Source organism: Eleginops maclovinus, chromosome 17 (assembly GCF_036324505.1).
Source record: "Eleginops maclovinus isolate JMC-PN-2008 ecotype Puerto Natales chromosome 17, JC_Emac_rtc_rv5, whole genome shotgun sequence".
Classification (NCBI taxonomy): Eukaryota; Metazoa; Chordata; class Actinopteri; order Perciformes; family Eleginopidae; genus Eleginops; species Eleginops maclovinus.
The window spans coordinates 1373698-1401011 of record NC_086365.1 but is presented as its reverse complement, the minus strand read 5'-3'; the positions used below and the strand labels follow the sequence as shown (position 1 = coordinate 1401011).

At 42.6% G+C, this 27314-nt stretch overlaps 1 protein-coding gene across 1 annotated transcript; it reads right to left on the bottom strand.

Annotated features, from left to right (window-relative positions):
- Window positions 1–24027: 24027 nt before the first annotated feature.
- LOC134879368 (uncharacterized) lies at window positions 24028–26799 on the bottom strand. Its single transcript, XM_063905829.1, has 4 exons — window positions 26631–26799; window positions 25586–25780; window positions 25390–25475; window positions 24028–25093 (listed from the first exon to the last, which is right to left on the bottom strand). Exons 1-4 carry the CDS (start codon window positions 26727–26729, stop codon window positions 24139–24141), a joined length of 1335 nt encoding a protein of 444 aa, XP_063761899.1. The 5' UTR covers window positions 26730–26799; the 3' UTR covers window positions 24028–24138.
- Window positions 26800–27314: the final 515 nt, after the last annotated feature.

The window sequence follows — 27314 nt, the reverse complement described above, 5'->3', positions numbered from 1 at the left end:
CTGAACTGCACACACCTTGAGAGCACGGCCAGGGATGCCATCAGGTCCTGGAGCCCTGTGTGCGTTGATCCTTTTCAGAGATCTACACACATCTGCACTGGTTAAAACCAGTGAGCAGGGATCCTGGGCCTTTGGTGCCTCCACAGCCGGGGGCTTCTCAAAGCGTGCATAAAATGTGTTCAGTTCATCTGGGAGAGATGCAGACACTTCCTCAGCACCACTCGTTGTCCTTTTGTAGTCTGTTATTGTTTTTAGTCCAGACCACATATTTCTGGCGTTGGAGCCCTTGTAGTTCGACTCCACCTTGTCCCTGTATTGTCTTTTCGCACTGCTAATAGCTCTCCGGAGTGCATACCTGGAATTCCTGTACTCATCCAAATCACCGCCGCTGTGCGCGATGGCCCGTGCTTTAAGTTTAGCTCGGACCTCGCCGTTTATCCAGGGCTTCTCATTTGGGAATGTCCGTACAGTAATCCGCGGCACGACGTCATCGATGCATTTGCCGATGTAGCAAATGACCGCGTCAGTGTGTGTGTTTATATCGTCCTCCTCAAACACACACCACTCCGTGATGCCAAAGCAGTGGCGGAGAGCAGAGTCAGACTGCTCGGACCAACGCTGCACTGTCCTTGTCACAGGTCGGTCCCTCTTCAGTCTCTGCCGGTAAACAGGGAGCAGAAGAAGAGATATGTGGTCTGACTTGCCGAAGGGGGGGCGGGGGAGGGCTTTATATCCATGCCGGAAAGGAGTGTAAACATGGTCCAGTGTATTTCCATCGCGCGTGGGGCAGCTGACGTGCTGATAGTATTTCGGCAGGACTTTCTTCATGTTGGCTCTGTTAAAATCCCCGGCCACAATAAATGCGGCCTCTGGCCGAGAAGTCTCTGTCCTGTCGATAATCCCATACAGCTCCTCCAGCGCTGTGTTGTTGTCAGCGTGCGGCGGAACATACACTGCTGTTAGAACAACAGATGTGAACTCCCTCGGCAGATAAAAAGGCCGGCATCCGACCATGATGTGCTCTAGGCTGGGAGAACAGTCCGAAGAAATGATCTCCACATCTGAGCACCAGTTGTTGTTGATCATGAAGCAGACACCTCCTCCCTTGCTCTTCCCTGAGTTTATTGTCCGGTCCTGGCGATGAATGGAGAATCCGTGTGGAGCAATGGCGGCGTCCGGTATCGTGGGGTCGAGCCAAGTCTCCGTGAAAACCAAAACATTACAGGTCTTAATGTCCCGTTGAAATGCCACCCTGCTACGGAGTTCGTCCAGCTTATTATCCAGGGATTGGACATTTGCCAGAAGTAAACTCGGTAGAGGAGGCCTGTTTTCACGTTTCCTCAGCCTGACCAGGACCCCGGCCCGGGAACCTCGTGGTCTCTTCCTCCTGCGCTCCACAGGTAGAGCTCCAGCAGGTAAACACGGAGACTCTCCATTGTTTGCAGGTCGTCGTGGATTATTGCTGTCCACCAGCGACCTGATGTGTAAAAGTTGTTCTCTATCATATTGGATGATAGGGCTCGCTTGGGCGGTTTGCATGTTGCAAAAAAAAAGTTAAAAACAACCAACAAAGTAAAACAATAAAAACACTAAGATGTGGAGTTGTTGAGGAGCTCGAGACACGGCAGCCATCCTCGGCGCCATCTTGCCACGTCACCGTCCAGTGATGCAACGACGTCCACCAAGCCACGAAAAATCCCTGGGTTCTCCGAGTTTTCGCTCTCGTCATGGCCACGAAGGGCCAACTCAAAGGCACCACAGAACTTCACACAGTCTATTATTCTGGAGAGGATGTGTCGGTTTTTTCTCACCTCTTCATTATGTTTCCGAATGCCAATTCGGTATCCTTCATCCAGCTGCTCGGCAATGCTCAGTCTTCCAAAGAGGTTTAGCTTAAGACAGTTGGTTAGGTGGCTGCGGCCACATTCGTGCTTCTTACATTTTTGTGTGAAGTGCTTTAGATCCTTCATCCCGGTTGTAGTCCAAAGTGTTTCAGTCCCAGGACTTTGAAATAACAGACAAGGGAAACAAAAAAAGGCATTGCTCACTGTACAACCAGCTAACCAATTCCGCTTAGCATACAAGTTTGAGGAGAAAGTCCGAGTGTAGGTTCTCCCGCGATCAGTGGTCGTCTGTTGAATGTTTAAATCCGGACGCTCGGGTCCCAAGTCTTTCAATTTCTTCTTTTCGACATCTGATAGTCGATGAAACGGTGTTTTAAGTAGAGCTTGCACGGAGTTCTCAGCCATCGATGTCGCCATATTCACTCAATCTAAGTTTCAGCTAGCTACGGTGCTGCTCTTTACGCTTGTGGTTAGGGAATGATAACGATGCTGATTCGCCGAAATAGTCCAATCGCGTATCTAAGAATGTCACATTGAACTAAGAAACAATGCCATTGGCTGTGGGCGCAAAGATTAGCGCCCACAGATCTAAGTTTCATCCTCCAATGAAAAGCTATCCTTGCTAAAATGACTGAGAAAAGTATAAGCTCTCCTATAGACTCCCATGTTATCGGCGCCCACGGACGGTAGCCGACCTGCCTATTCTCAGAAAAGGCGAATGGCAATATATTATGTCCGGACACATTTTAGCGGTTCTTGACAGTGGTCTCCCATACACATTTAACCCATAAACACGGTACATTTCTTATTTCAATTATGTTGTATATATAACGTTTTTTAACTCAAAAAGTCAGGGTGGGCGGCGCCCAAGCGCCCACTATTGACGCACCGCCACTGAGTTTAGGAGTAAATGTTTTCAAAATAGTGTTAACCTTAGTTAAGCCATGACAACACGGATACATCTTAGTTTTAACTGAGTCATTATTTTCATAGAGGCATCAACCAGCAATGCTGCTGAGGCTGAGCCTGAGCTCGAGCCAGAGGGTGATGGACATCGCGACATCGGAACGCAGTGGGAGGATCAATGCATGACCGATCACAACTATGCTTGATACATATGATTGAAAATATCGCCGTACATCACAGGGGGCCATCTCCTCATGTCGTCCATCCACTCTTTTATTTGACTAGGGTGTTGTAAAATTTCACCTCCACTACTACGAACAGCATCGCTTGTCTCTGCCCAGGTAACATCCATCTTAAAGGTCACACTAAAGGTTAGGTTACACTGGCTAACCGGAACTAGCTGACTGGAAGATCATACACAAAGCGGAAGAAAAAAGCCGTTAAAAATGGGCGGGGCGTAATAGGGTGAATAAAGGGTGGAAAGAGTTCGGTAATTTGTGCATAGGAAGGACGTAGCGCTATCAAACAATCAATCACAGCAGTGTTTCTCCGGATAGCTCTGTCCAATCACAATCAAGGAGTTTTCTCCCTAAAGGAATACCTTTTCCGTAATCTTTGAAATGTTTTGGTGTTTTGTGAAATGCCGTTTCGACTTGCACTTCAGGGCCACCTTACAATATAGTTGAAAAAGCACATTTGGGGCTTTGATGATGCTTGTTAAAAGGTTCATTTTGAATCTTAACATCACGTTACATTAAAAGAGCCATGTTCCAGCTGATGGGAGGGTCAGTATGCTTCTTCCTGTTCAGTGTAATGTTAATCTGCTCTTTAAAGGACCTGAGAATGTGTCAATGAGCGGTCATCCTCAATAACAGCAGCTTTGGTTCTCTAGGGGTTCTGCTACTCTCACTGGTTTCAAGTGGGCGGGATCATATTTAAATCAAGATGCAAAAGTAACCTTTTCTGCCATCCAGCTGACAATCAAATCTCATAAAGGCTGATCCACACAGGTCAGCTGAGTTTGATACTGTTTGTGTAACTTTTAATAAAGAATACCACATGTAAGCAAATTGTTGAATATATATTTGTTGTATTTGTACATTTATTGATCATGCTAAAAAAACTAAATAAAACAAAGAGAAAAAATATATAAAAAGAAGTAAAATAAAAAAAAGACTTTACAAGGTTTAAAAATAAATACTCAAGTAGTTACTTTAATGTTCAAAAGGGTTAAGAAGAAGCTTAAACACTTTTCTGGTCCTATTAGCATATATTGTTCATGAAAATCACAGCATCCATGATATGAATAGATTTATTTAATGAATATTTGAAGTTAAAGAGAAAATCTGAGTCGAAAGCATGTTTTATGTGCTCCAAAATGATGCACATCATGAATATCAGCGTTGAGGACATAATGTAAATCAGCAACGTGGTTTACTGTTATTGAGTTTGTGGTTCTATGCAACACTTTGCTTAGTGACACGTTTACCATGAAAAACATCATGACCGGTGGTGAGACAAGTATTCAGATTAAAGTACTAATACCACAGTAATACTCAATTTCAAGGAAAAGGACTGCATCCACAAAAGTACTTGCACTAAAAGTATTAAGGAACATTTATTAAAGACTTTGGAGCAAAAGTAGTCATTGCAACTCAAAATATATTTAAATATTTGTTTAAAAGCAGAACATCTTCACGTTTAGGAGCTGGAAATATTTTTGAACAAAAAACGTCTTAATTACGATTTATTTTCTGTTAAGCCACGCATGGTTTTATTGTTGGATGGTTTCATATATATATATATATCTATATATATATAGATATATATATATATACCAAATAATTATATTCTAAAAGTGTTGTGTGTCAAAATGTGAATTTATGAAGTAAATAAATCTGTCAGAATAATGTAGAGGAGTAAAAGTACAACATTTGCTTCCAAAATGTAACAGAGTAGAAGTATAAAGTTGTATAAAATGAGCCTACTCAGGTAAAGTTACCTCAAATGTGTATTAAAGTAATGTACTAAATAGTTACTTACATCACAGCTTGAGACGAAGTACGTTTGTCTGTTGCTGAGATGTTTGTCTCAGAGAGCCGGAAGTAGAAACAGCATGTAGTGAGACTGACATTCAAAAATCCTACAGTCACCATGCTTTATCATTATTTAATCCCTTTTGTGAAATATAATCAACCCTTAAATCAGACTGTAGTTCACCTGGAGTAAATCCAGCAGCTACCCTGCAGTATACAGAGCCATTCAAACTAGCTGCACCTTTACCAGCTCTGAGAACACTTTAATGATCAATCATTATAAAACATATCAGAGATATTATTCTGAAATGGACCAATCAAACAATGACTACTTTTACTGTCGCTACTTTAAGTACATTTAGATGAGAGTACTTTCTACTTTCACTGGAGGAACATTTAGAATACTTTTACTGTGACAGAGTATTCCTACACTCTGGTACTTCTACTTTACTCAAGTACAAGATCTGAGTACTTCTACTTTACTCAAGTACAAGATCTGAGTACTTCTACTTTAATCAAGTACAAGATCTGAGTACTTCTACTTTACTCAAGTACAAGATCTGAGTACTTCTACTTTTACTCAAGTACAAGATCTGAGTACTTCTACTTTTACTCAAGTACCTCAGAGTGTAGCTTTGTTGGTCTGTATGTCAAGCCTTTTGTAAATGCTCTTTGTGTTATCACTAGTGACTTTCTGAGGGGTCCCACTCAGAATTCAGGTGGACTCGTTGGTCAGTAAATGTCTGTATTTTGTAATCTGGATAATTTCCCTCCCAGATTAACACAGCTGCCAAATTAATCACTAGACTGTTACCGTGGCATCAACAAGTTTGGTAAGCCTATCAAATCAGAGGTCTTTTGGTTGGCCTGGGATGGAGTGAAACAACCTGAATCACTGTTCACTGTTTGAGGGGATTTAGGATGTGCAGTTGATATGAAGAACCACACGTTTGCAGAATAAACCCCCCAGTATCAGCCTCAGAGTTGTGTGAGTATCTGGAGCAGTTTCACTTCACAGTTTGTTCACCCACAGTCCGAGTCGCTGCCCAGACAGCTGACCTTTACACCTCTCATCATGGGGGGAACGGAGCATCCTGCTGCTGCATGAGTCCTGTGTAACCTCGCCCCGCAGACAGGACGCTTCACTGTGATAGGTCAGCAGCCGGCTAAAACCGGTGTTTGCATTTCAAGAGGGGTCCGTGGAGAAAAAAGTATCCTGAGCTCATGAACAGAGTCAAGCATTACCATGGTGACGGGATGTGACTCTAAGTGGAGCCGGATGGTTGAGGGAGGAAGACGTGCTGGCACCTGAAGACAACTCTTCCTGAGATCAGACTCAGAGACCGGCTGTAACCACATGGTTAGGATTCAGCTCAGACATGCTCTACTCCTCTATAGTTTCACAGCTACTCCCAATCAGAATTTGGTATGATAACATGCATCAGCAGAGGTGGAAGAAGTACTCAGATCCTGTAGTAAAGTAAAAGGAGAAGTACTCAGATCTTGTACTTGAGTAAAGTAGAAGTACCAGAGTGTAGGAATTCTCTGTCACAGTAAAAGTCCTGCATTCAAAATGTTCCTCCAGTGAAAGTAGAAAGTACTCTCATCTAAATGTACTTAAAGTAGAGACAGTAAAAGTAGTCATTGTTTGATTGGTCCATTTCAGAATAATATCTCTGATATGTTTTATAATGATTGATCATTAAAGTGTTCTCAGAGCTGGTAAAGGTGCAGCTAGTTTGAATGGCTCTGTATACTGCAGGGTAGCTGCTGGATTTACTGCAGGTGAACTAAAGTCTGATTTATGGGCTGATTATTTACCATCATTAATCCAGATCTGTAAACTAACTAAAGGGATTAAATACATGAAGTGGAGTACAAATACACCATTTACCTCTGAATTTGTAGTGGAGTAGAAGGGGAAAGTATTATAATTGAGTAAATATACTTAGTTACTTTACACCCCTGTGCATAGGACTGAGTCTGAGTCCTGTTCCTGCTGGCGAGGTAGTGAGTGTGAGAGGCGTCCGACTACCTGCTGTGACCTGCAGCACATTAGTTCTGATGTCAGCACTGTGTTTCAATAACTCCAGGCAGCACGAGAGGATGGCATCAAGATAACAACACAGCAGCTGGGACATTGTGGATTAGCGGGCAGGCTCATGCTTTTTGGGAAAGCACATTGACGGAAAATGTGAACACTGTAGAGTGCTGGAGACTCTCAAACATGTGTTAATAGAACTGTCCATTTTATAGATGAGACTAACATCTACGTCACTTCCTGGAGAAATTAGGGTCCCGCCCACTTTTGGGGGAAAACATTCGCTGTCATTTGAATGGCGGTCAATACAGATTCTGAAGTTTTCAGCAATCACATCAGAAAATCAATACAACCACTCCGTTTTTAATCTAAAAGAACCCCAATTATGATGGTCAGACAGACATAAAAAATGTAATTAGAAATTGATGATCTTTGTCGAAGCGAAGAGGAAAATAATAGTGTCTTCATGTCTTAAAGCTGCTGAGTCATATATTGAACCTCAAACAGCAAATAAATCCAGAGTTCTGGTCTCTTTACTTCCTCTACGGAAAAAAGGAGAGTAAAACAAACGCTCTAATTCTTAAATCTCAGTTTCAGTGTAAGCCTGCTGCCTGATACTCATCCTCCAGCTGACTGACTGGACATCATTTCCCTATTGATTTAAATTAAACTATAAATCGACATAGATCATCGACCTCCATTGAATTTTTTTAATTTTGCCTGTCTGATAATTGGGCTTCTTGCAGATAAAAAAAAAACGCTTTTATCTGAATTTTTTGATGTGATTGCCGAAACCTTCATAACCTGTATTGACCGCCATTCAAATGACAGCGAATGTTTCCCCCCAAAAGGGGTGGGACCCTAATTTCGCCATGAAGTGACGTAGGTGTTACTCTCATCTATGTCAGGGAAAGAAGAAACCTTTTTATGGAAGGTAGTAATCTGGGAGTTGAAACCTTTTCAATGCGGACACTTCTTGGTGATGGGGATTATGAAAAACAGAGAGCAGAGGAAATAATTACTTTTTCTCAGGACCACAGGTCTGTATCAAAAGATGTGGATCTCAAGTGTAAAATAATAATTGTGTTACTCTATCAGTGGGAGGCAGCAATGCACTAGATGAAGAAGAAGAAGAAGACTTTTGCAAAAACACTTTACTACATGTTTAACAAATGTACATTTACCTCAAATAAAGTGCTTTATTGTGCAATAAAATCAATTTACCTCAAATAAATAGATTAAAAAGCTAAGCCTTAAAAACTTGTGTAAAGTGCAAGTCCTCGTTAACAACAGAACATACAATGTCTTTATAACACCACCGTTGTTTGAAAGCTTCCAAGTCCCCGATGTGTTTATAAAAACGATGCTCTAGCCAGAGTCTGGCTCTGATGTTGCACAGCTAGATCGCTTTTGCTTCTTGTCCCTTCCTGTTTTCCACTCTGCTCTTCCTACTTAGGTAGATAGCCATGTTTGCTTCACCAGAGAGGTAGTTTAGGAGCTGCCACTTTTCCTTGCTTGTCTTTCTGTATGGAGCCCCCATGATAAACACGCTCTTGGTAAAAGCTTTACTAAAAAGACTAAAAACCAATGTTAAAAGAGAGAAGAAACCCGTGAGTATCTGGCACTCTGTAAAAACATGGAAAACTGTCTCTCTAAAACCACAAAATGGACACTCGTTACTAACAGCAGGATTAATGATGGAGATAAAAGAATTGGAGGCGATAGCGCCGTGTAAAATTCTCCACTGGAGGTCGGCAGTACGTTTTTTAAAGGAGGTTTGTACAGAATCCTCCACTGTGGGCCTGGTCCGTTTCCGGCACCCAGTCTGGTGCTCCACACAGTGGAGGCCCTGTCCTTCAGTCCATTTTTGTTTATGCTTTTGACAATGTTCATGTATATTGTCTTTTTGTCCGCTTTGTGTATGGTCATTTTCTCTGGGTTTGCAACCTTGAGCAGGGGGCCCGTCAGCTCTCCGAGCCCTGGGCTCAGGTATATCTCCGGGAAAAGGTCTGTTGGGTCTGGTTTGGCTCTGCCCTGTCCGTAGCTCCTTAAAAGTCTCTGTTCCTCAGCGAAGAGGCTCCGGCTCCAGAGTTGCAGGATCCTCTGGGCCACCCGGACAGAGTGTAGACCCAGCAGAGAGCCCAAGGCCCGGGCATCGCTCAGCTCCGGCCCCACTGCATCCACCACCTGCTGAAGGCTCAGGGTCTCAGATCTGCACAGCGCCACCGCCAGTCCTGGTGTCTCGCTGCTGCTAACGTCCAGCTCAATGAATCAGAGGCTCTTTTAACAACCAGTGCAGAGAGTCAGTCTTTGGACACCTTTTATAGTTAAAAAGGGCCCAAGACTTAAAAACACCCTGATAAAAAGGAGGTAACCCACTTAACTTTAAAATGTTTAAATCAGTTAAAAACAGAGCAGCATCCAGCCCCAGGTTACTCACGCGTCTTAGAATGCAGCTGCTCACATCTCTCCACACCAAATCGGCCGGGCCGGTAAGATACCTTTGCAGAAACTGCATTCTAAAAGTGGCTGTTCGGCTAGCCAGGTGGACAAGGCCCTGTCCCCCCTCCTCTCTAGATAAAAACAGCACCCCCTGTGGCACCCAGTGTAGCCCATCCCAAAAGAAATCTACCAATCTCTTTTGTATTTGGGCCAGTAGGCCTGAGGGAGGGTCTACACAGGTAAGACGGTGCCACAGTTGGGATGCCACAAGGTTGTTTGAAACCAAAAGTCTACCTTTAATGACATCTGCGGGAGCAGCCACTTCCATTTGGACAGTTTTTCCTTAATCTTCTCTGTGACGTTCTCCCAGTTCTTCTGGACTATATTTGTGTTCCCTACGAACACCCCCAGGTACTTTATGCCATCTCTTTTCCATGTCATGCCCTGGGGAAGACGCAGGAGACCGCCACGCCACTCACCGACAGCGAGGGCCTCACTTTTCTTCCAATTGACCCTCGCTGCCGATGCTGAACTAAAATCTGTCACAATATTGGTTAAAATATCTGCATCCCTCTGGTCACTAATAAAAACAACGATGTCGTCCGCATACGCAGATAAAACCGTGTTTCCATTAAAACCAGGTAAAAACAGCCCTTGGAATTTGGAGCGTTTTTGCAGAGGAGGGGTTCTAGGGAGAGTGCATAGAGCATCCCAGACAGAGCACAGCCCTGCCGGACCCCTCTACACACTCTAAAAGGAGCACACAGCCCATCGTTGAACTTCTGCACACTCTCAATCTTATTGTACAAAACTTTGATCTTAGCTATGAAACCAGCGCTGAACCCAAACTTCTCCATTACTTTCCAGAGGAAGCTGTGCTCAACGCGGTCAAAAGCCTTTTCCTGATCTAGAGAAATCAGACCAGTATTAATGCCCAATGAACTGGAGACCTCCAAAACATCTCGAATCAGGTGAACATTGTCCACCATGGACCTGCCGGGCACACAGTAGGTCTGGTCCCGATGGATGACCTGCTCAATAGCTCTCCCCAGCCTGGTGGCCAAAGCCTTGGAAAGAAGCTTGTAATCCACACACAGCAAAGACACAGGGCGCCAGTTTTTGATGTCCTGCAAGTTCCTTTTTTTTGGCAGCAGCGTGATCACCGCTCTGCTGCAGGACATTGGCATACAGCCAGAGGCCAGACTCTCATGTGACAAGATGTCCCAGTAAGCTTTAAAAAACTCTACCGAGAGGCCATCGAAACCAGGAGCCCGCCGTCCCTGCATGCCTTGCAGTGCGGCCTGCAACTCCTGCGTCGTCAACGGCCCTGCGAGCTGTGAGTTGGCCTCCTCAGAGACCTGAGGTAGTTCCGCACAAAACTCCTCTGAGAGCGTTTCGTCCTCATTATACTCACTCGTGTAGAGGGTGGAATAAAAGCTCACAGCTCGCCTCCTGATCTGGCTTGGCTCTGTTAATTCCTGCCCTGTGTCTGACAGCAGTGAGTGGATTACCCGCCTCTGTCCATTCTTTTTCTCCAGGCCGAAGAAGAAACCAGTGGTAGCATCCATCTCGTTTATGCTTAAAAACCAGGACCTGACCAGTGCACCCTGAACTTTAACGTCCAGCAGGCTGGCTCCACTGTATCACTCTCCAGGTCTTTCATAGATCTGATGTTGTCCTGTGTGACATTGAGGGTGTGCTGTTGACAGAGCATTCTTATCTGAGTCTTACCATGGTCCCACCACTGCCTAAGACTGCTAAACTCTCCCTTCCTCTGTCTAAAAACACTCCAGAAATAAATAAGGGCCTCTTTAAAATGTTTATCAAATGTTAAAACCGAATCAAAATGCCAATAAGCACTTCTCTGTAAAACATTTCTAATAAAAACATTACATAGAAGCAAAGAGTGATCTGTAAAAACCAGCAGGGAGTATACTGCACATTTTAAAAGTATTAAAATGATGCTTAAAGCAATAAATGGGATTTAGTGAGACAGGATTAAAAGACTTGGAGAGAAGGAAGCCCACCCCTCCACTGAGAGAAAAACCAATCAGTTAATTAAAACACACATAAAGGGTTTTAACATCATTGCTGCTCATTTGTTTCCTTAATCTATACCAGTGTTTCGCACACCTTTTCAGACCAAGGACCACTTAACCATTAAAAAAACACTCACGGACCACCTAACTCCCCAATTATCCCAGAACAATAGGCCTGCTTACCCCTCCAACAGTGTATTACAAATTACAGCCTAATAATGACAGCTTTATGTGACCTTCTCTATATCGCTCGTTCACACATTAAATCAACAATACAAATACAACTACGGATTCTACAAGCATTTCGTTCACATGCGATTTAAACGGTAAATGCTGATAGATTTTACACATCATATGAAACATAGCGTCGCTGTCCGATGAAAACCTCGTATGTCCATTTTTGCCGATTTTGAGATTTTACGATGGATACAATGTCCAGGTTCATTTCCGTATACAGTATGCGTCATGTACCTAAGTGACCAATGAAAAGTTGTGAAATCATGTCATCTGATTTTCAAGTATATCCATTTGGTGTCAAAGCTGTCAATCACGCCGCGTATCTCCCGCTCTGTGGAGCCATCTCAGCTGTCTCGTGTCATCTCATTAGCGTCTCTGGAAGCGCATCATCGGGTAGCTGAATAACACTTTGAAGGTTTAGGTATTTCGTTTTTTTGTCAACTGTACTCAAGTTTAATCTAGTTGCAATATATTCACAACTGTTATTTACCGGTAGGCCTAAATTATCTAGATTAAGTAATTGTCATCTAATTAAGTAATTGTCATCTAATATTTTTATTGTGAACCTGGCTGACGAACGTAAGATAATAACTAAGCTCTCCACAGTTGCTATTTTATAATTCCACCTGTAGTAGCAGTAGTGAGCCTAATTAGTCGTGCTTGAATCACCTGAAGAAGAAAGGGGAATAAACAGGAACGGGCTAACTGGAGTTTAGTGAAATGGCAGCTTCATTTTTCATTTTCTTTTCTGCAATACAGTGCCAAATAAATATCATTTTGATGATAGCCTGGTGAGACAATAGCTTTCCTTTACAGTGGGCCTAACTTTATCGCTAGAAAAAGTTTTCCCCTTGTCGCCTGAGACGTAGGTCTAGGAGTGGAGGAGTGACGTTAGACCTACCGTAATTCGTTTTTTTGGCACGGTAGGTCTCGTTACAACCTCTGTCTAGCTTGTTAGCGTACTGATTCATTATCCCATAGTTAGCAGGAGACATAATTATGAAGGGACAATGAATCAGTTCACTGATTTTCATACTGACAAGATAAATAGGCTATGCTCAGTTTATTAAATAGCCTTAGGTTGGACTTAGGCTATTTAATAAACTTAGCGTAGCCTATTCATCTGTCAGTATGAAACGCGACTTGCCCATTCATGATCGGAAGAACGCGTATCGACCACCGTTACTGTAAAATATGCACGTATATCCATTTAAACTAGATTTTGGTAAAATGTGAACTATACCTTCACACTGGCAATATTACGATTATAATTAAAGATGACGTACCAAGTATGACAATGCTACGTTTAACTGCTTTGAAATTAGGGTGTTTTTTTCATTTCCTGAAAAGTAACCGTTTTGGATGTACGTGAGTTTCATCGGACAGCGACGAGACTACATTTATTACTGAGTTTATGTCCGAGCGAACAGAGAGATAGGCTACGCAAAATTCACCGCATTTAGTACGACACAAACTTCTGCTGTGTATTTTCAAAAATAAAATACAGTAAAACTATGGTTGCAGGCCCAAGTTTAACAAGAATTTATCAATAAACACAAAGTAATTATTTACACTGTTACATTTACAAATAGCATTGTTTACTCACTCATACACTGCGTGTCTCTGTTGCTACCTAATGGGAGGAATGGTGCTGCTTGTGCCGAGACATCAGTGAAACAATGTCTGGATCCAAACTGGAGAGTTTTAGTCTCATATCACAGTCCACATTGATCCTGTTACGCTGCTTTGCTTTCAGACCAACAAGTGTAGAAAAAGCAACTTCACAGTTGTAGGTGGTTGGAAACGGCATCAACAGTTTCAGAGCAGCGTCAGCCAGCTCTGGGTGCTCAGGCTGGACGTGGACCCAAAAGTCCTCAGTGTCCAATCAGATGCGATGTCCACAAGGCTGTCAACCTGTCTTGATGGGGGCTTGGAACTGACGTGTTCGATGTGCGTTTTGTCCCCAAATGGATTCCTGATCCACTCATAGCCTGCATCTAGTTCTGGGAAATATCTTCCCAGCTGAAAGTGAAGGCCTTGCAGATGTTCCTTGAAGGCTGCAACTGTGCCGCCGTCCAGCTCTTCATCTGCAGCGAGGAGAAAATCCACAAGCATCGGAAAACAGTCAAACTCCTGGCGGTGCAGACGGACACACCACAATTCCATCTTGAGGCGTGCGGCCAAGGACGTCAGCAGTTTTTTGAATGTGGGGGGGACACATTTTTGCGGGGGTCTGGGGGTCCTCCCCCATAAAATTGTGAAAGAAGTAGATTCAAATTCCCGCATTCTGGTGCATTTTACATTCAAAATGATCTCCCTCTTTCATTGTTTTTCCTTGGAGCCGGCATGGTCTGCAATTACTGACTACTATTATGTTTTGGTGTAATACACAGAGGACTGACACTGACAACTTTTTTGGCACTTTATTTTCTTTTAATGAGAGGAAAATATGAGGATTTAAAAAAATCAAAGAGTGAATTAGAAAAGAATGAGGTAAATTTGAGGCAACATATAGCCCTATTTTAATGTCATGCAACAAAACATCTCTTGAAAAAAAGTTATGAGGAAACATAAAATGCGTACCTAGGCTACTCAGAGCCTATTACAGTCAAACTTAGCCCTCTTCAGTGCCCTGCAGAACATAAAACTATAACTCAATACAACCTTACAACCTGTTAAAGACTTGCTTTTACTATCTCCATCCTTTCCCCAAAATTGTTGATTTCCCTTTTTTTTGTCCTTTCATTAAATGTTCTATATCTTCTCCTATAATCCTATTTCTCCCCTATTATCTGTATCATGCCTACAGCAGGATTTTTACAGTTAGAACAAAAGTAAGAGATCATACAAAGGCTCCAAAAGTGTGACCTCTTTTGTCATTTGCAGACACAAATGACTGGCAAATCTCCCCTAAGTCAAGTTTGTCAAGATGCTCCTGGTGGATGTGGCAAACAGCCACATTGTTCAAAGCTTTTGAGACATTGAAGAGCGCAGCCACGTCTTAAGCCTTCTCAAGGCACTAAAACTTCTCTCAGCTTCTGCTGAGGAGCATGGCACAAGAAGAAGAAGCCTGACCAACACTTCTACTTGAGTGAACAAACCTCAAACCTCTGGCAGCATAGCTCTCAGGGTATCCACCACTTCACTGACCGTGCTGCAGGGATACTGAAGTTTGAACATTGCCAGCTGTACCTCCAAAGAATGCTGGTCTAGTTCTGGGTAAGAACTGACCACATCCACATCCTCCACCTTTCCAGTTATTAACACCCTTTCCAGTATGTTGAGTGTTTGGAAGCTGCTCTGGTCAAAGTGCTTTGTCAACTGGACCTCAACTACATCCAACATTTTAAATAATTCTATTCTGTAGAACTCCTCAGGGGAAGTAGGTCTAAATGCAGGTGCATTTCCTGTGAAGCGCTTTGGGGGTCTCCGGATATGAGGAGTCTGGATAGCCTCAATGTCCAACTCCTGGATCATATCACAGGCTTGGATATATATACGATGAAATGTTTCATCAGATCTCTTTACTTGAATTGTGTTTTTCACACAATCAACCGCAGCCAGCATCCCTGAGACACTCACTGTCTTGCTCTGAAGGGAGCGGTTGAGACATTCAAGTTCTTTTAGAACTTCAAGGGCCATAATCAGGCTGAGCAAAATGTGCCCCTTCTGAAACCTCTCCAGAAGCCCCCTTGCAGTTATGCAAGTGTCAGAGGAACCAGATGCCATTTCCTCAAGACTGACCAAAATCTTTATCTACAACTGCCTGGATAGCTACCACCCTCATGAGCCATCGTGTGGGGCAGAGGGGGCCTCCCTTCTTCCGACTGGGCAACCTCCTTAAATATTGTCTTATATTTCCCAGATAGATGGTACAGGTTGCCAAGTTTGTGGACTAAATCCAGCACATCAGACACAAAAGTGCTTGTGCTACAGGCTGTCTGAGTCACCAGATTAATGCAATGAGGACCACAATGAACGTAGAGAGCAAGAGGCTGTTTCCTTTATGACTGCCTGAACGCCTTTAGCTCCACCTGCCATATTGGCTGCCCCATCATAGCTCTGCCCGCGAAGGCAGGATAAGGGCAGGTTCAATCGAAGGAGGACATCAGTTGCCATCCGAGCCAACTCTTTCCCTGTTGTTGAGGAGACTTGATAGAGGCCTACAAAGTCCTCATGAGGTAGCAAATCACTGTCTACATAGCGTAGGCATATGGCCTCTTGTTCATTCCCAGACAAATCTTGTACTCCATCAATTATGATGGAGTACATGAGTGTGGACACCTCATGTATTTCCTTTGATATTTTTCGCACAACGGAGTTGCCCATAATATTTAGCATCTCATTCTGCACTTCTGGACTTGTGTAATGGTTACAGGGCTTACTGAGCCAACGCTTTAGAACATCATCCTCTGCTCTAAGCTTTAGTAGCTGACGAACTGATTGTATTATTTTCAGCAAGCATGATCTGGCCTGTCTTTGCTGCTGCATCTTAACTGATGATAACTGCGTTTCAATGCTTCTGTGAAGGTGTGTGTGTGTTGTGATAGCAACTTTGTGTGCGTGACTGTTTTCATGTGCTCGAAATTTCTCAATGGCTTTTTTTCAGTTTTTAAAACCAGAAAACACAAAGGCTAGATCAGCATTTTTAGCAAGGGGGCTTACTTGCCTTTTGAATGCATCTTTACAATAGAAACAAAACACCCCCCCAGCATTAGGCACATAATGAACCCAAGGAAAGTCCCTAAACCATTTTTCCTGAAAGGTAAGAGTCTTGTTCAGCAGATGCTGGTGGGGAAGGACTCTTGGGTCAGGTTGATTTGGCTTGTGGTACACATCCTCTCCGTCATCTCTCTCAGACTGGCTCCTCTCACCCTCGTCTCTCTCAGACTGGCTCCTCTCACCCTCGTCTCTCTCAGACTGGCTCCTCTCGCCCTCGTCTCTCTCAGACTGGCTCCTCTCACCCTCGTCTCTCTCAGACTGGCTCCTCTCACCCTCGTCTCTCTCAGACTGGCTTCTCTCGCCCTTGTCTCTTTCAACATCCCTCTCTCTTGCATCTCTCTCAGAATGGGTCTCTCTCTCTTCGCTCTCAATGTTTCCCTCTCTCTCTTCCCTATCTAATGTCTCCTGTTCCTAGAAATTAAAATAAGAATGAAATTGTCTATTCATTTCATTACTCATTTTCATAATTTCACATTAAACTTAAGGCATGCTAGTTTATGCCTTTGCAATAGTTGGTATACATATACTGAGGCACTGGGCATGTGTCACAAACTTGAAAACACAAGGTAGTAGGACTCAAATGCACGACCCCAGGAGACAGATGTAAAGTATAAAAAAATACTTTAATTTTCAAAATGGTCACAAAAAAGGATCAACACTCTTGACGAGGTAAAAGTACAAATCAAAAAGTATCAACGGAAAATCACTCATAACATGAGGAGCAAAACTGAAAATCACTCATAACATGAGGAACAAAACTGAAAATTACTCATAACATGAGGAACAAAACTGAAAATCACTCATAACATGAGGAACCAAACTGAAAATCACTCATAACATGAGGAACCAAACTGAAAATCACTCATAACATGAGGAGCAAAACTGAAAATCACTCATAACATGAGGAACCAAACTGAAAATCACTCATAACATGAGGAACAAAACTGAAAATCACTCATAACATGAGGAACCAAACTGAAAATCACTCATAACATGAGGAACCAAACGGAAAATCACTCATAACATGAGGAGCAAAACTGAAAATCACTCATAACATGAGGAGCAAAACTGAAAATCACTCATAACATGAGGAACAAAACTGAAAATCACTCATAACATGAGGAACCAAACTGAAAATCACTCATAACATGAGGAACAAAACTGAAAATCACTCATAACATGAGGAACAAAACTTACTAGTAGAGAAACTCAGGAGCATGAATCAGGCTTTTGAAAAATTAGCAAACACTCTGGTACATAGGCTTAAGTACAAAATAAAACAGGAAATGGTAAACGAGACATGACATGAAACACGGTGACTAGACTAGACATGACGTGAATAACATGAAAACCTGACTTGACATGAAATGATAGACATAATAAATAAACATAACTAACAAATTTGACGAGACACAACAGCATTAGAAGATTTTGAAAATATTAAACTCACAATAAGCAATGTGAAATTTTCCTTAACTACCTGTCACCTTTCAGCACTCACCTCAGCAACAGAGCTGTCTCCCCTGCACCTGCATGCTGACCCTGCCTCTGACGCACTCTCAATCTCAACCGCCTACATCAGGAGACATTGAGCATTCTTTCATGTTGTTTTTCTCTAATAGAACATTTAACATAGAAATACAATCAACGTTTTAGCAATGGAATGGCTGTTAAAAGAAATGGAATGGCTAAAACAAAACTGCTAGTGCGATATACAGTGGGGCAAAAAAGTATTTAGTCAGCCACCAATTGTGCAAGTTCTCCCATTTAAAAAGATGAGAGAGGCCTGTCATTTTTATCATAGGTATACCTCAACTATGAGAGACAGGATGAGAAAAGAAAATCCAGAAAATCACATTGTAGGATTTTTAATGAATTAATTTTCAAATGATTGTGGAAAATAAGTATTTGGTCAATAACAAAAGTTCATCTCAACACTTTGTTATATACCCGTTGTTGGCAATGACAGAGGTCAAACGTTTTCTGTAAGTCTTCACAAGGTTTCCACACACTGTTGCTGGTATTTTGGCCCATTCCTCCATGCAGATCTCCTCTAAAGCAGTGATGTTTTGGGGCTGTCGCTGGGCAACACGGACTTTCAACTCCCTCCAAAGATTTTCTATGGGGTTGAGATCTGGAGACTGGCTAGGCCACTCCAGGACCTTGAAATGCTTCTTACGAAGCCACTCCTTCGTTGCCCTGGCGGTGTGTTTGGGATCATTGTCATGCTGAAAGACCCAGCCACGCTTCATCTTCAGTGCCCTTGCTGATGGAAGGAGGTTTTCACTCAAAATCTCACGATACATGGCCCCATTCATTTTTTCCTTTACACGGATCAGTCGTCCTGGTCCCTTTGCAGAAAAACAGCCCCAAAGCATGATGTTTCCACCCCCATGCTTCACAGTAGGTATGGTGTTCTTTGGATGCAACTCTGCATTCTTTCTCCTCCAAACACGACGAGTTTTTACCAAAAAGTTCTATTTTGGTTTCATCTGACCATATGACATTCTCCCAATCCTCTTCTGGATCATCCAAATGCCCTCTAGCAAACTTCAGACGGGCCTGGACATGTACTGGCTTAAGCAGGGGGACACGTCTGGAACTGCAGGATTTAAGTCCCTGGCGGCGTAGTGTGTTACTGATGGTAGCCTCTGTTACTTTGGTCCCAGCTCTCTGCAGGTCATTCACTAGGTCCCCCCGTGTGGTTCTGGGATTTTTGCTCACCGTTCTTGTGATCATTTTGACCCCACGGGGTGAGATCTTGCGTGGAGCCCCAGATCGAGGGAGATTAGCAGTGGTCTTGTATGTCTTCCATTTTCTAATAATTGCTCCCACAGTTGATTTCTTCACACCAGGCTGCTTACCTATTGCAGATTCAGTTTTCCCAGCCTGGTGCAGGTCTACAATTTTGTCTCTGGTCTCCTTTGACAGCTCTTTGGTCTTGGCCATAGTGGAGTTTGGAGTATGACTGTTTGAGGTTGTGGACAGGTGTCTTTTATACTGATAACGAGTTCAAAAAGGTGCCATTAATACAGGTAACGAGTGGAGGACAGAGGAGCCTCTTAAAGAAGAAGTTACAGGTCTGTGAGAGCCAGAAATCTTGCTTGTTTGTAGGTGACCAAATACTTATTTTACCGAGGAATTTACCAATTAATTCTTTAAAAATCAGACAATGTGATTTCCTGAATTTTTTTTTCTCATTCTGTCTCTCATAGTTGAAGTATACCTATGATGAAAATTACAGGCCTCTCTCATCTTTTTAAATGGGAGAACTTGCACAATTGGTGGCTGACTAAATACTTTTTTGCCCCACTGTATATATAGGCGCTGCGCTGAATGATCTTTGTGACTGACTAGCTAGTATGCTAATTATATTGCTAATATAGACAGAGAATGTCTCATAAGGGTGCTAACATTCTTATTAGAAAAGCTGGCTGTGTTTGACCATGGAAGAATGCAATTTAGCTGTTTGGCCACTCAAGGGAAAACTCAGACTTACTGACAAATGTGGGGGGGTCCAAACGACTTTTTTTCAAGGACGTGTCCCCCCCCAATACTATTGTGGTGACGCGCATGCGTGCGGCTTTAATTTAGTCCTGCACATTGAAGGCGGTAACGGCTTTTCCCTGCAGCGCTAAGTTCAAAGCATTGAGTGTGCTAAAGACATCGGCCAGGTATGCCAATTTTGAGAGCCACTGGAAATCATGCAGTCTGTCATACAGTTCATCAGTATGATGCAAGAATAACATCACCTCATCGCGCAGTTCAAATAGACAGGTGAGAACTTTCCCACGCGACAGCCAGCGAACTTCAGTATGGAAAAGCAGTTTAGTGTGTTCACTTCCCATTTCATCACACAGAGCTTTAAAAAGACATGTGTTCAGTGCTTTGGTTTTTATTGTATTCACAATTTTCAAAGACTCGTCCAGTATTGATTTGTACGGAGCCCCTAGGGGACATGAAAAAAAAAAAAAGTGAAGTGACATGGAGAAGAAAAAAATAAAGAAAACAAAAGTAGGCTACTAGTGTTACCTTTCTTTCCGTCTTGGACAGTATCTCGGCTCCGAACCGTAGTTGGGATGCTCACTGGCCTTTGAATGTCTGACCTTGGCTCGTTGTCAGGCCGGTAACCAGTCGCCCAGGCTATTCCCACACAGCAGGAGACTCCTAAACGGATCCATCGCCTTCAAGTCGCCAAACCCGCATGACTGTCACATCTGGTTTGGCGCTGCCCAGAGGATCAGCTCGGCTTCCGGGCGTTGCCGTAAATTCTACTCTCAAACAGCGGATCTTGAGCGGACCCATATCGGATCCGCGGACGCGCCTTTTCTGTAACGGTTGACCAAGAGCCGAGAGGAGTCATATCAGGGTAGATTTTCTTTGCTTGGACAAGGTTGCGCTGAACCTCATGAGTAAGTGTATTGATTTATTGATATATTGCGACATTCAAAGTAAACATTGGCCTTTGTGATTTAATCATCATGTATATATATTAATGATTGTAATGACGTTGTTTGATATTGTATTAGGAGGACTAGCCGTTTAGAACTATACATTGGTGCAACCGTTAGCTGAGAGGTGGTGGTCATGTGAGTCTGTAGCCCATTTGATTTATAATGGGCTTGCAATTTCGGCCGAATATTTTATGATAAGGTGATTAAAAAAACACACATTGTTATTTGGTCTTGTCTGGTCTGTTTTAGTGTGTAGCTGTTACTCATGTAGCCTATAGCCTCGTTGCACGGTAACCGTAAATTCTACTTCCGCTGTTACTTGTATGCGCGTCTAAACTTCCGGTCGAACACTTCCGTGTTATGATAGCGTTTGACAGCTGGATACCGGTAACCGGCTTTTACTATTTAGAAGTGTACAATGAGTGTGTTCACAATAAAAGAAAGACGACTGACCTTTCAAAGGGTGGGGACATCGGCACTGCACTGTTGTGTACCTCAGTGTACGAATTCTTCGAGGTACAATAAGCTACTTTCCTTTCATTCATTTCCCGTTGACCCGGCGGTACGGGCCGAGTGGCTGAGGAGAATCCGAAGGGATAATTTCAGTCCGACGAAACATTCAAAGGTCTGCAGTAGGCACTTTAAAAGCACAGATTTTGTCGTGACAGCCGGGGGACTAAGAAAACTCCAAAAGGGATCAGTCCCTGTTCTGTTTTCTTGGAACGGGTTTGAGCTATCGGCACCTAGACCGAGTGTTTGGGAGAGGCGCCCGCGGCCAGATGTGGAGAGTCCCGATGTCTCTGACAACGAGATGGAAATCGCGGCTGTAGCTACTGACCACGACTACTCGGTGTTGCCACAAACGGTGATACGAGCAAGTGACTTGGTTGAGGACAACGAAGCCTTGCGTCGGAGGATTTTGGAGCTGGAACAGCAGATCGAGGGGCTACACCTGCGGCAGAGGTTTGTGTTACATCGTCTGACAGCGTCGGATGACAGCATTTGGTTCTACACCAGATTTGCGTCCTACCAGCATTTCCAGGCATTTTGGAGACTTGTGGAGCCTGCCGTGAACAGCAAAATGGTGAGGATTACCAGCTCGAAAACCGCCTCAAACAGCAGCAGCAGTTCCCCTCAAACGGTAAGTGCAAGTGATAACTTGTCAAAGCAGAGTTGTGAATCTAATATAATGAAATTAGTCATTTTATTACTTAGGCCTATATCAGAAAACCAATGTTAAGTTAATCAATAAACTTAGCCTACTGAAGGTACAATGTTACAAAGGAACAATGTTACTTATTATAGTTACAATGTCAATGTTAAAGACAATGGCAAGTAAATATATATATTTACATTTTTCAACAGAAACTTCCAGCTGTTGACGAGCTACTGCTCTTCCTGATGTATCTATCAGTGGGTTTACATCTCAATGACCTTGCTGAGAGATTCAACATCCATCGCAGCACTGCAAGTCGGATTGTGTCTACTTGGACACAGTTCTTGTACACTTTGCTAGGAAGCAAGCGTCTTTGGCTCCCATCGGAAGTTGTCAGAGCTCACTTACCGCCTGAATTTGCTGCCTTTGCTGACACACAGGCAGTGTTTGACTGTACTGAGATTTTCTGTCAAACACCATCCTCTCTTCTCCTACAGTCTGAGGTGTTTTCTACCTACAAATCGCATCCAACACTCAAAGCGATGATTGGTATGGCACCACATGGTGCCATTACCTTTGTTTCAGGACTGTACGCAGGGTCCATAAGTGACCGAGAGATCTTTAAGCTTTCGGGGATCACAAAGCTGCTGAAGCCAGACATGGCAATAATGGTGGACAAAGGCTTCCGTGTGGATGACCTTGTTCCCTGTAAAGTGTACCGACCAGCCTTCCTCTCCAAAAACAAACAAATGAGTCGGGAGAATGTCAGGCAGACCCAGTCGATTGCACGTCTGAGAGTGCACGTGGAGAGGTGCATAAGGAGGGTAAAGGAAAACAAACTTTTTGACACCGAAATACCACTGTCTGTATGTGGAAACATTGAGCAGTTGTTCAGTGTTGCCTGCTTTCTGGTAAATTACCAGAACGGGCCACTAGTGAAGGCGTGGGCAATTCAGCAATGAATTGGGAGCACTTTCAATCAGTTCAATCAGCAGTTCTTACAATCAGTTAAAATGAATAGTTCTTTCAGTCAGTTCAAATGATCAGTTCTTTGAGTCAGTTCAAACTATCAGTTCTTCCAATCAGTTATTGTTCATTTTTAGAAATCTATACAAAACCTGAACTGATCTTTATTGTTTGTTTGTGCAAATCTCTACCAGTGTAGAGGTTGTATTGTTCATTTTTAGAAATCTATACAAAACCTTTAAGACGTTGTAGACAGTTTCACCTCAGTGCTTCCAAGTTGACCAAGTTGGTATCATATGTATTGTCCAGTTTTACATGGCTTTGAAAGTCTGCTTGTCTGTAAAGACTGTAGAAGACAACAAAACATACTAACCTAGCATTCTGTCACTTTAGCCCCAGTTGTCACATCAATTTCAGTACTGCTATCAGTGAGCGCATCAGCTCTGCTATCAGTCCAGCGTTATAATGTCATTATACTGCAAATGTTGTAATGAGATGTGTGCATATTTTGAGTATGTAATAATATATTATTAATGTATTAAATTACATATCTTCCTATGAATATTATCCATTGTGTGTATTTTTGAGGTGGTAAGATCCTTTGTCATTTGACTGTATCTATCAAAAGTGGTGTAAAACAAGAAAACAAGTACTTTCCTGACTTGAAATTAAAATGATGACGCACAGAGATGACATTACAACATGTAGAATTTAATAAGTAAATCTTGAACAACCCTTATTCAATAATCAAATATCAACAAATTAACACACACTAGGAGTAACAAAATACTTAATTTAATAAGGAAATACTGCAAATGAACAATACAGTATGGTCTCAGGTAATTTAAAGACATAAAGTAGCAATACATTAGTTAAGATTTTGTATAGATTTGTAAAAATGAACAAACAATGAAACCAGAACAAAATACTGATTTGCGTTTTTGTATAGATTTGTAAAAATGAACAATGAAACCAGAACAAAATACTGATTTGCGTTTTTGTATAGATTTGTAATGAACACTGAAACCAGAACACTGATTTGCGTTTTTGTATAGATTTGTAAAAATGAACAATGAAACCAGAACACTGATTTGGGTTATTGTATAGATTTGTAAAAATGAACAATGAAACCAGAACACTGATTTGGGTTATTGTATAGATTTGTAAAAATGAACAATGAAACCAGAATGAAAAAACTGATCTGTGTTTTTGTAAAGATGAACTATTAAAGTGAACAATAAGATCCAAACAAAAACATGTAACAACTGATTGAATGAACCACGGACTTTAAAACATCAGCCCAAGTAAAAATAAAAAAAGAAATAATCCCCCCTCTCCCGTATCACCCTTGCCACCTCAGGATCCCTATGGATACGCTGTACGAGAATGTCCTCCTCAGCAAAAACAATGAAATCGCACCATTCCATCCCAGTGAGTAACAGTTGACCTTGTACCTGCCAGTAGTAGCTGTGGCTATGTTTTAGTTTTAATGTGCCGCTCTGCATTTGCATATAGCTACAGTCCACATAACTGTTAACGTTGGGGCACTTGATCTCGACCAATCCAAATGGTGGGCTCTCAGTTGGATCGAACACCACACCATCGGGAGAGGATCCGAGCCAGGGTGCATCTGGGTGTATCACAAAGCCACATGGCCAGTAACTTACATTCTGGATTCTGCTATACTCCTGGATAGCAACTGGCTCCAGCGCCAGCCCCCTCTTCATTAAAGTGGTCTGAACCCCACCTTTGCGAATCCTCTCTGCCAGGTTCTCAGCAGAACTGTGCCCTCTCACATGGCACACCTCCCTGAACCTGGAAGATGTAAGCCTTGGTTTCCTGACATGGTACCACTCTACACTGTTGCTCTGCTCCCTCGTTGCAACTTCTATTTTCCTTGCCATATCCAAGGTTATGGCAAGGGACGTCAGCTGGTTCTGTTGTTGGTGGCTGCAAACAAAGTTACAGGTGGTTGGATCCAGCCTGTATCCATCCAAAGGCAGAGCTGGTGGAGTAGGGGTGTCCTGGTGACGAACTACTACCCGACTCAGTGGCACTGGATGTTGGTAGGAGATGGGGCTACCTTCCTGGACTGGTCCGTAGGCCGAATCAACAAGTGGAACATCGCTGCTTATTGCCATGGTGGTGATGAGTGGAGCAATGTCTGCAGTGAAGTCCTTGTATGCCTCATCTACTTTCAGGACATCTGGGTCTGGCAAGTCCCCTCGCACAGCCTTGTAGCGCTTACTCCTTAGGAAAATAAAGTTCATAGTTAAGAGAAGAAACAAATAACGCGCTGAAAACAAAACAAAAGGAAACATAGACAGCAGTAAACAAAGTTTTATACAACAATTAGGTACTAATTATCACTCTGCATTTTCCATAGAGAGAATTTCCAAGCCGTTGATTAACTGTTGCCTTTGTCTTCGTGCCTGTGGCTGAACCACACCCATGAATGAGGATATCCAAGAAAAACCTCACTTCCAAACCTCACACCTCACTCCCACTCATTTTATGTTGCTTAAACATATGACAGTAGATACTACCTTACACCATCTGCTACCGTGTACTGCCTGGACTTTGGCCGTGTTGAAATGATGACCATGTCACCTACTCTGCCTGGTTTCACACCCTGAAAACCATAACAAAATTATTAATTTAAGTAATTAAAACATAATTAACAAATATCATAGATTAACAAAGAAGGCTATCAATGTATGATTAGGTTCTAAGCATACTTACCATTGTTCTTGGTTTGTGCCATTGCTGCTCCGTTTCTGTGCAGCTAAGGACAGGAGGCACTGCCTTAAGATTGAGTGTGGAGTAGTGCGCCGTTTGATATAACAGCGCCACATTATGGTTACAGAGTGCTGTTCCGGCCACACAGGAACACTCTGCCACAGCAATCTGAACAGGTGAGCTGTTCTCAAAAGTCATCTATAAATCAAAAGAAAATGGCTTTAATGTCACATTTAAATCATTAAACTTAAATGTCTACTGTATAACAAAACCAAAAATGAGAAAGATGAGGGCAGGCTGACTTTTCAGGCTAGAGTAGGTCTGCAAAAAGTGCAACCTTTTTAGTTTATTACAGTACCTAAATTAAACACTTTAACAACGATTAACATTTGGTCTGAGCACATTCAAACAAGTAAGCCTGTCTCACGAATCTCTTAGATGGTTTTCCTTAAACTATACTATTAAATCAACGGTGTTAACATAGAACAGGTGATTATAGCCTAGGTTTACAGGTACAAAATCAGCTCTCACCTCATACTGACTGATGTACCCACCGTAGGTCTACACTTAGCCTAAACGCTCCAAAGAACAGGAGCAACAGCAACCCGTTTCTGGGGTAGTCATGAAAGCTACGCATGGGGTTGTGTCTTTAACTGCACTTATTTTCGTCTACATACAGCTTACCAAATCTAGCCACATAAATACCCCAGAATTGGACATGAACAGATGAGTTAAGACCATAGGTTAAGACACTTTTTCTCCCTACTCTGAGGTCGTGAGGCTTATCGTTTTTCCTCATCGACCTGAAACAAACAGCCCTGACGCTCACTCTCCCTGCTGGATCTTTATTTGAAACTGTGGGAATTCAACATCATACATGTTATTTTATACAAAACAATAATCTTATATCTTTCTAACATTGAAAAGTCGAGCAAAGACCACGTTAAATTATAAAAGTAAGTAAAGCTATTACCACAGTAATATCACTATGTAAGCGCTAATGTTAGCTATGTAGCTACAATAATATTGTGCCATAGTTACAACTTACCTTCATAATTGTCGATATAACTGGATAGGTACATTTTGTATCCCTTATCACGTTTGCTCTTCGGTGTAGAACTGCCCATCCGAACAAGTCGGTGGACATCTGAGATGGAAATGTTTGGGAGATCCTGCAGGCATCTAGTGTAGAAACTCGCCATGTTTGACGTTCACCGATATCACACCGGAAGTTTAGAAGCGCATACAGTAACAGCGGAAGTAGCGGCATCTATTCGCCTTATTCACCTGGCGGCCATTTTGAAACTCGAACGAGGCTGAGGGGTACACAAACCCGGAAGTTTGACTCCGACGCATACGATCTATGGAAGATTCAGCAGCACCAGCAATGGAAACTCCAGTGTGGACCACCAACCTTTCTTGTTTGCCAGAATTAACAATTCAAAATGTGGAGCAGTGGGCCAGTACCGACTGCAACATCCCCCGGGCGGTGTTAATTAAAGGATACAGTAACTGGATCGAAGGTTTTATCCACGACATTGAAGGTAAGAATGGACGCTAATTTACCTCAGTTTCTGCTAGCGTGTAGCAGCTAGGGGTAGTAAGCTTAGCTGTGATATGGAGTTGTTGACTGTACTATGTTTGATTTTATTTCAAACTTAACATGTATTTAATCGACAGTTAATAGGAGCCCAACACACATATTTGTGAGGGCTAGGTCTTTTCCCTCGGT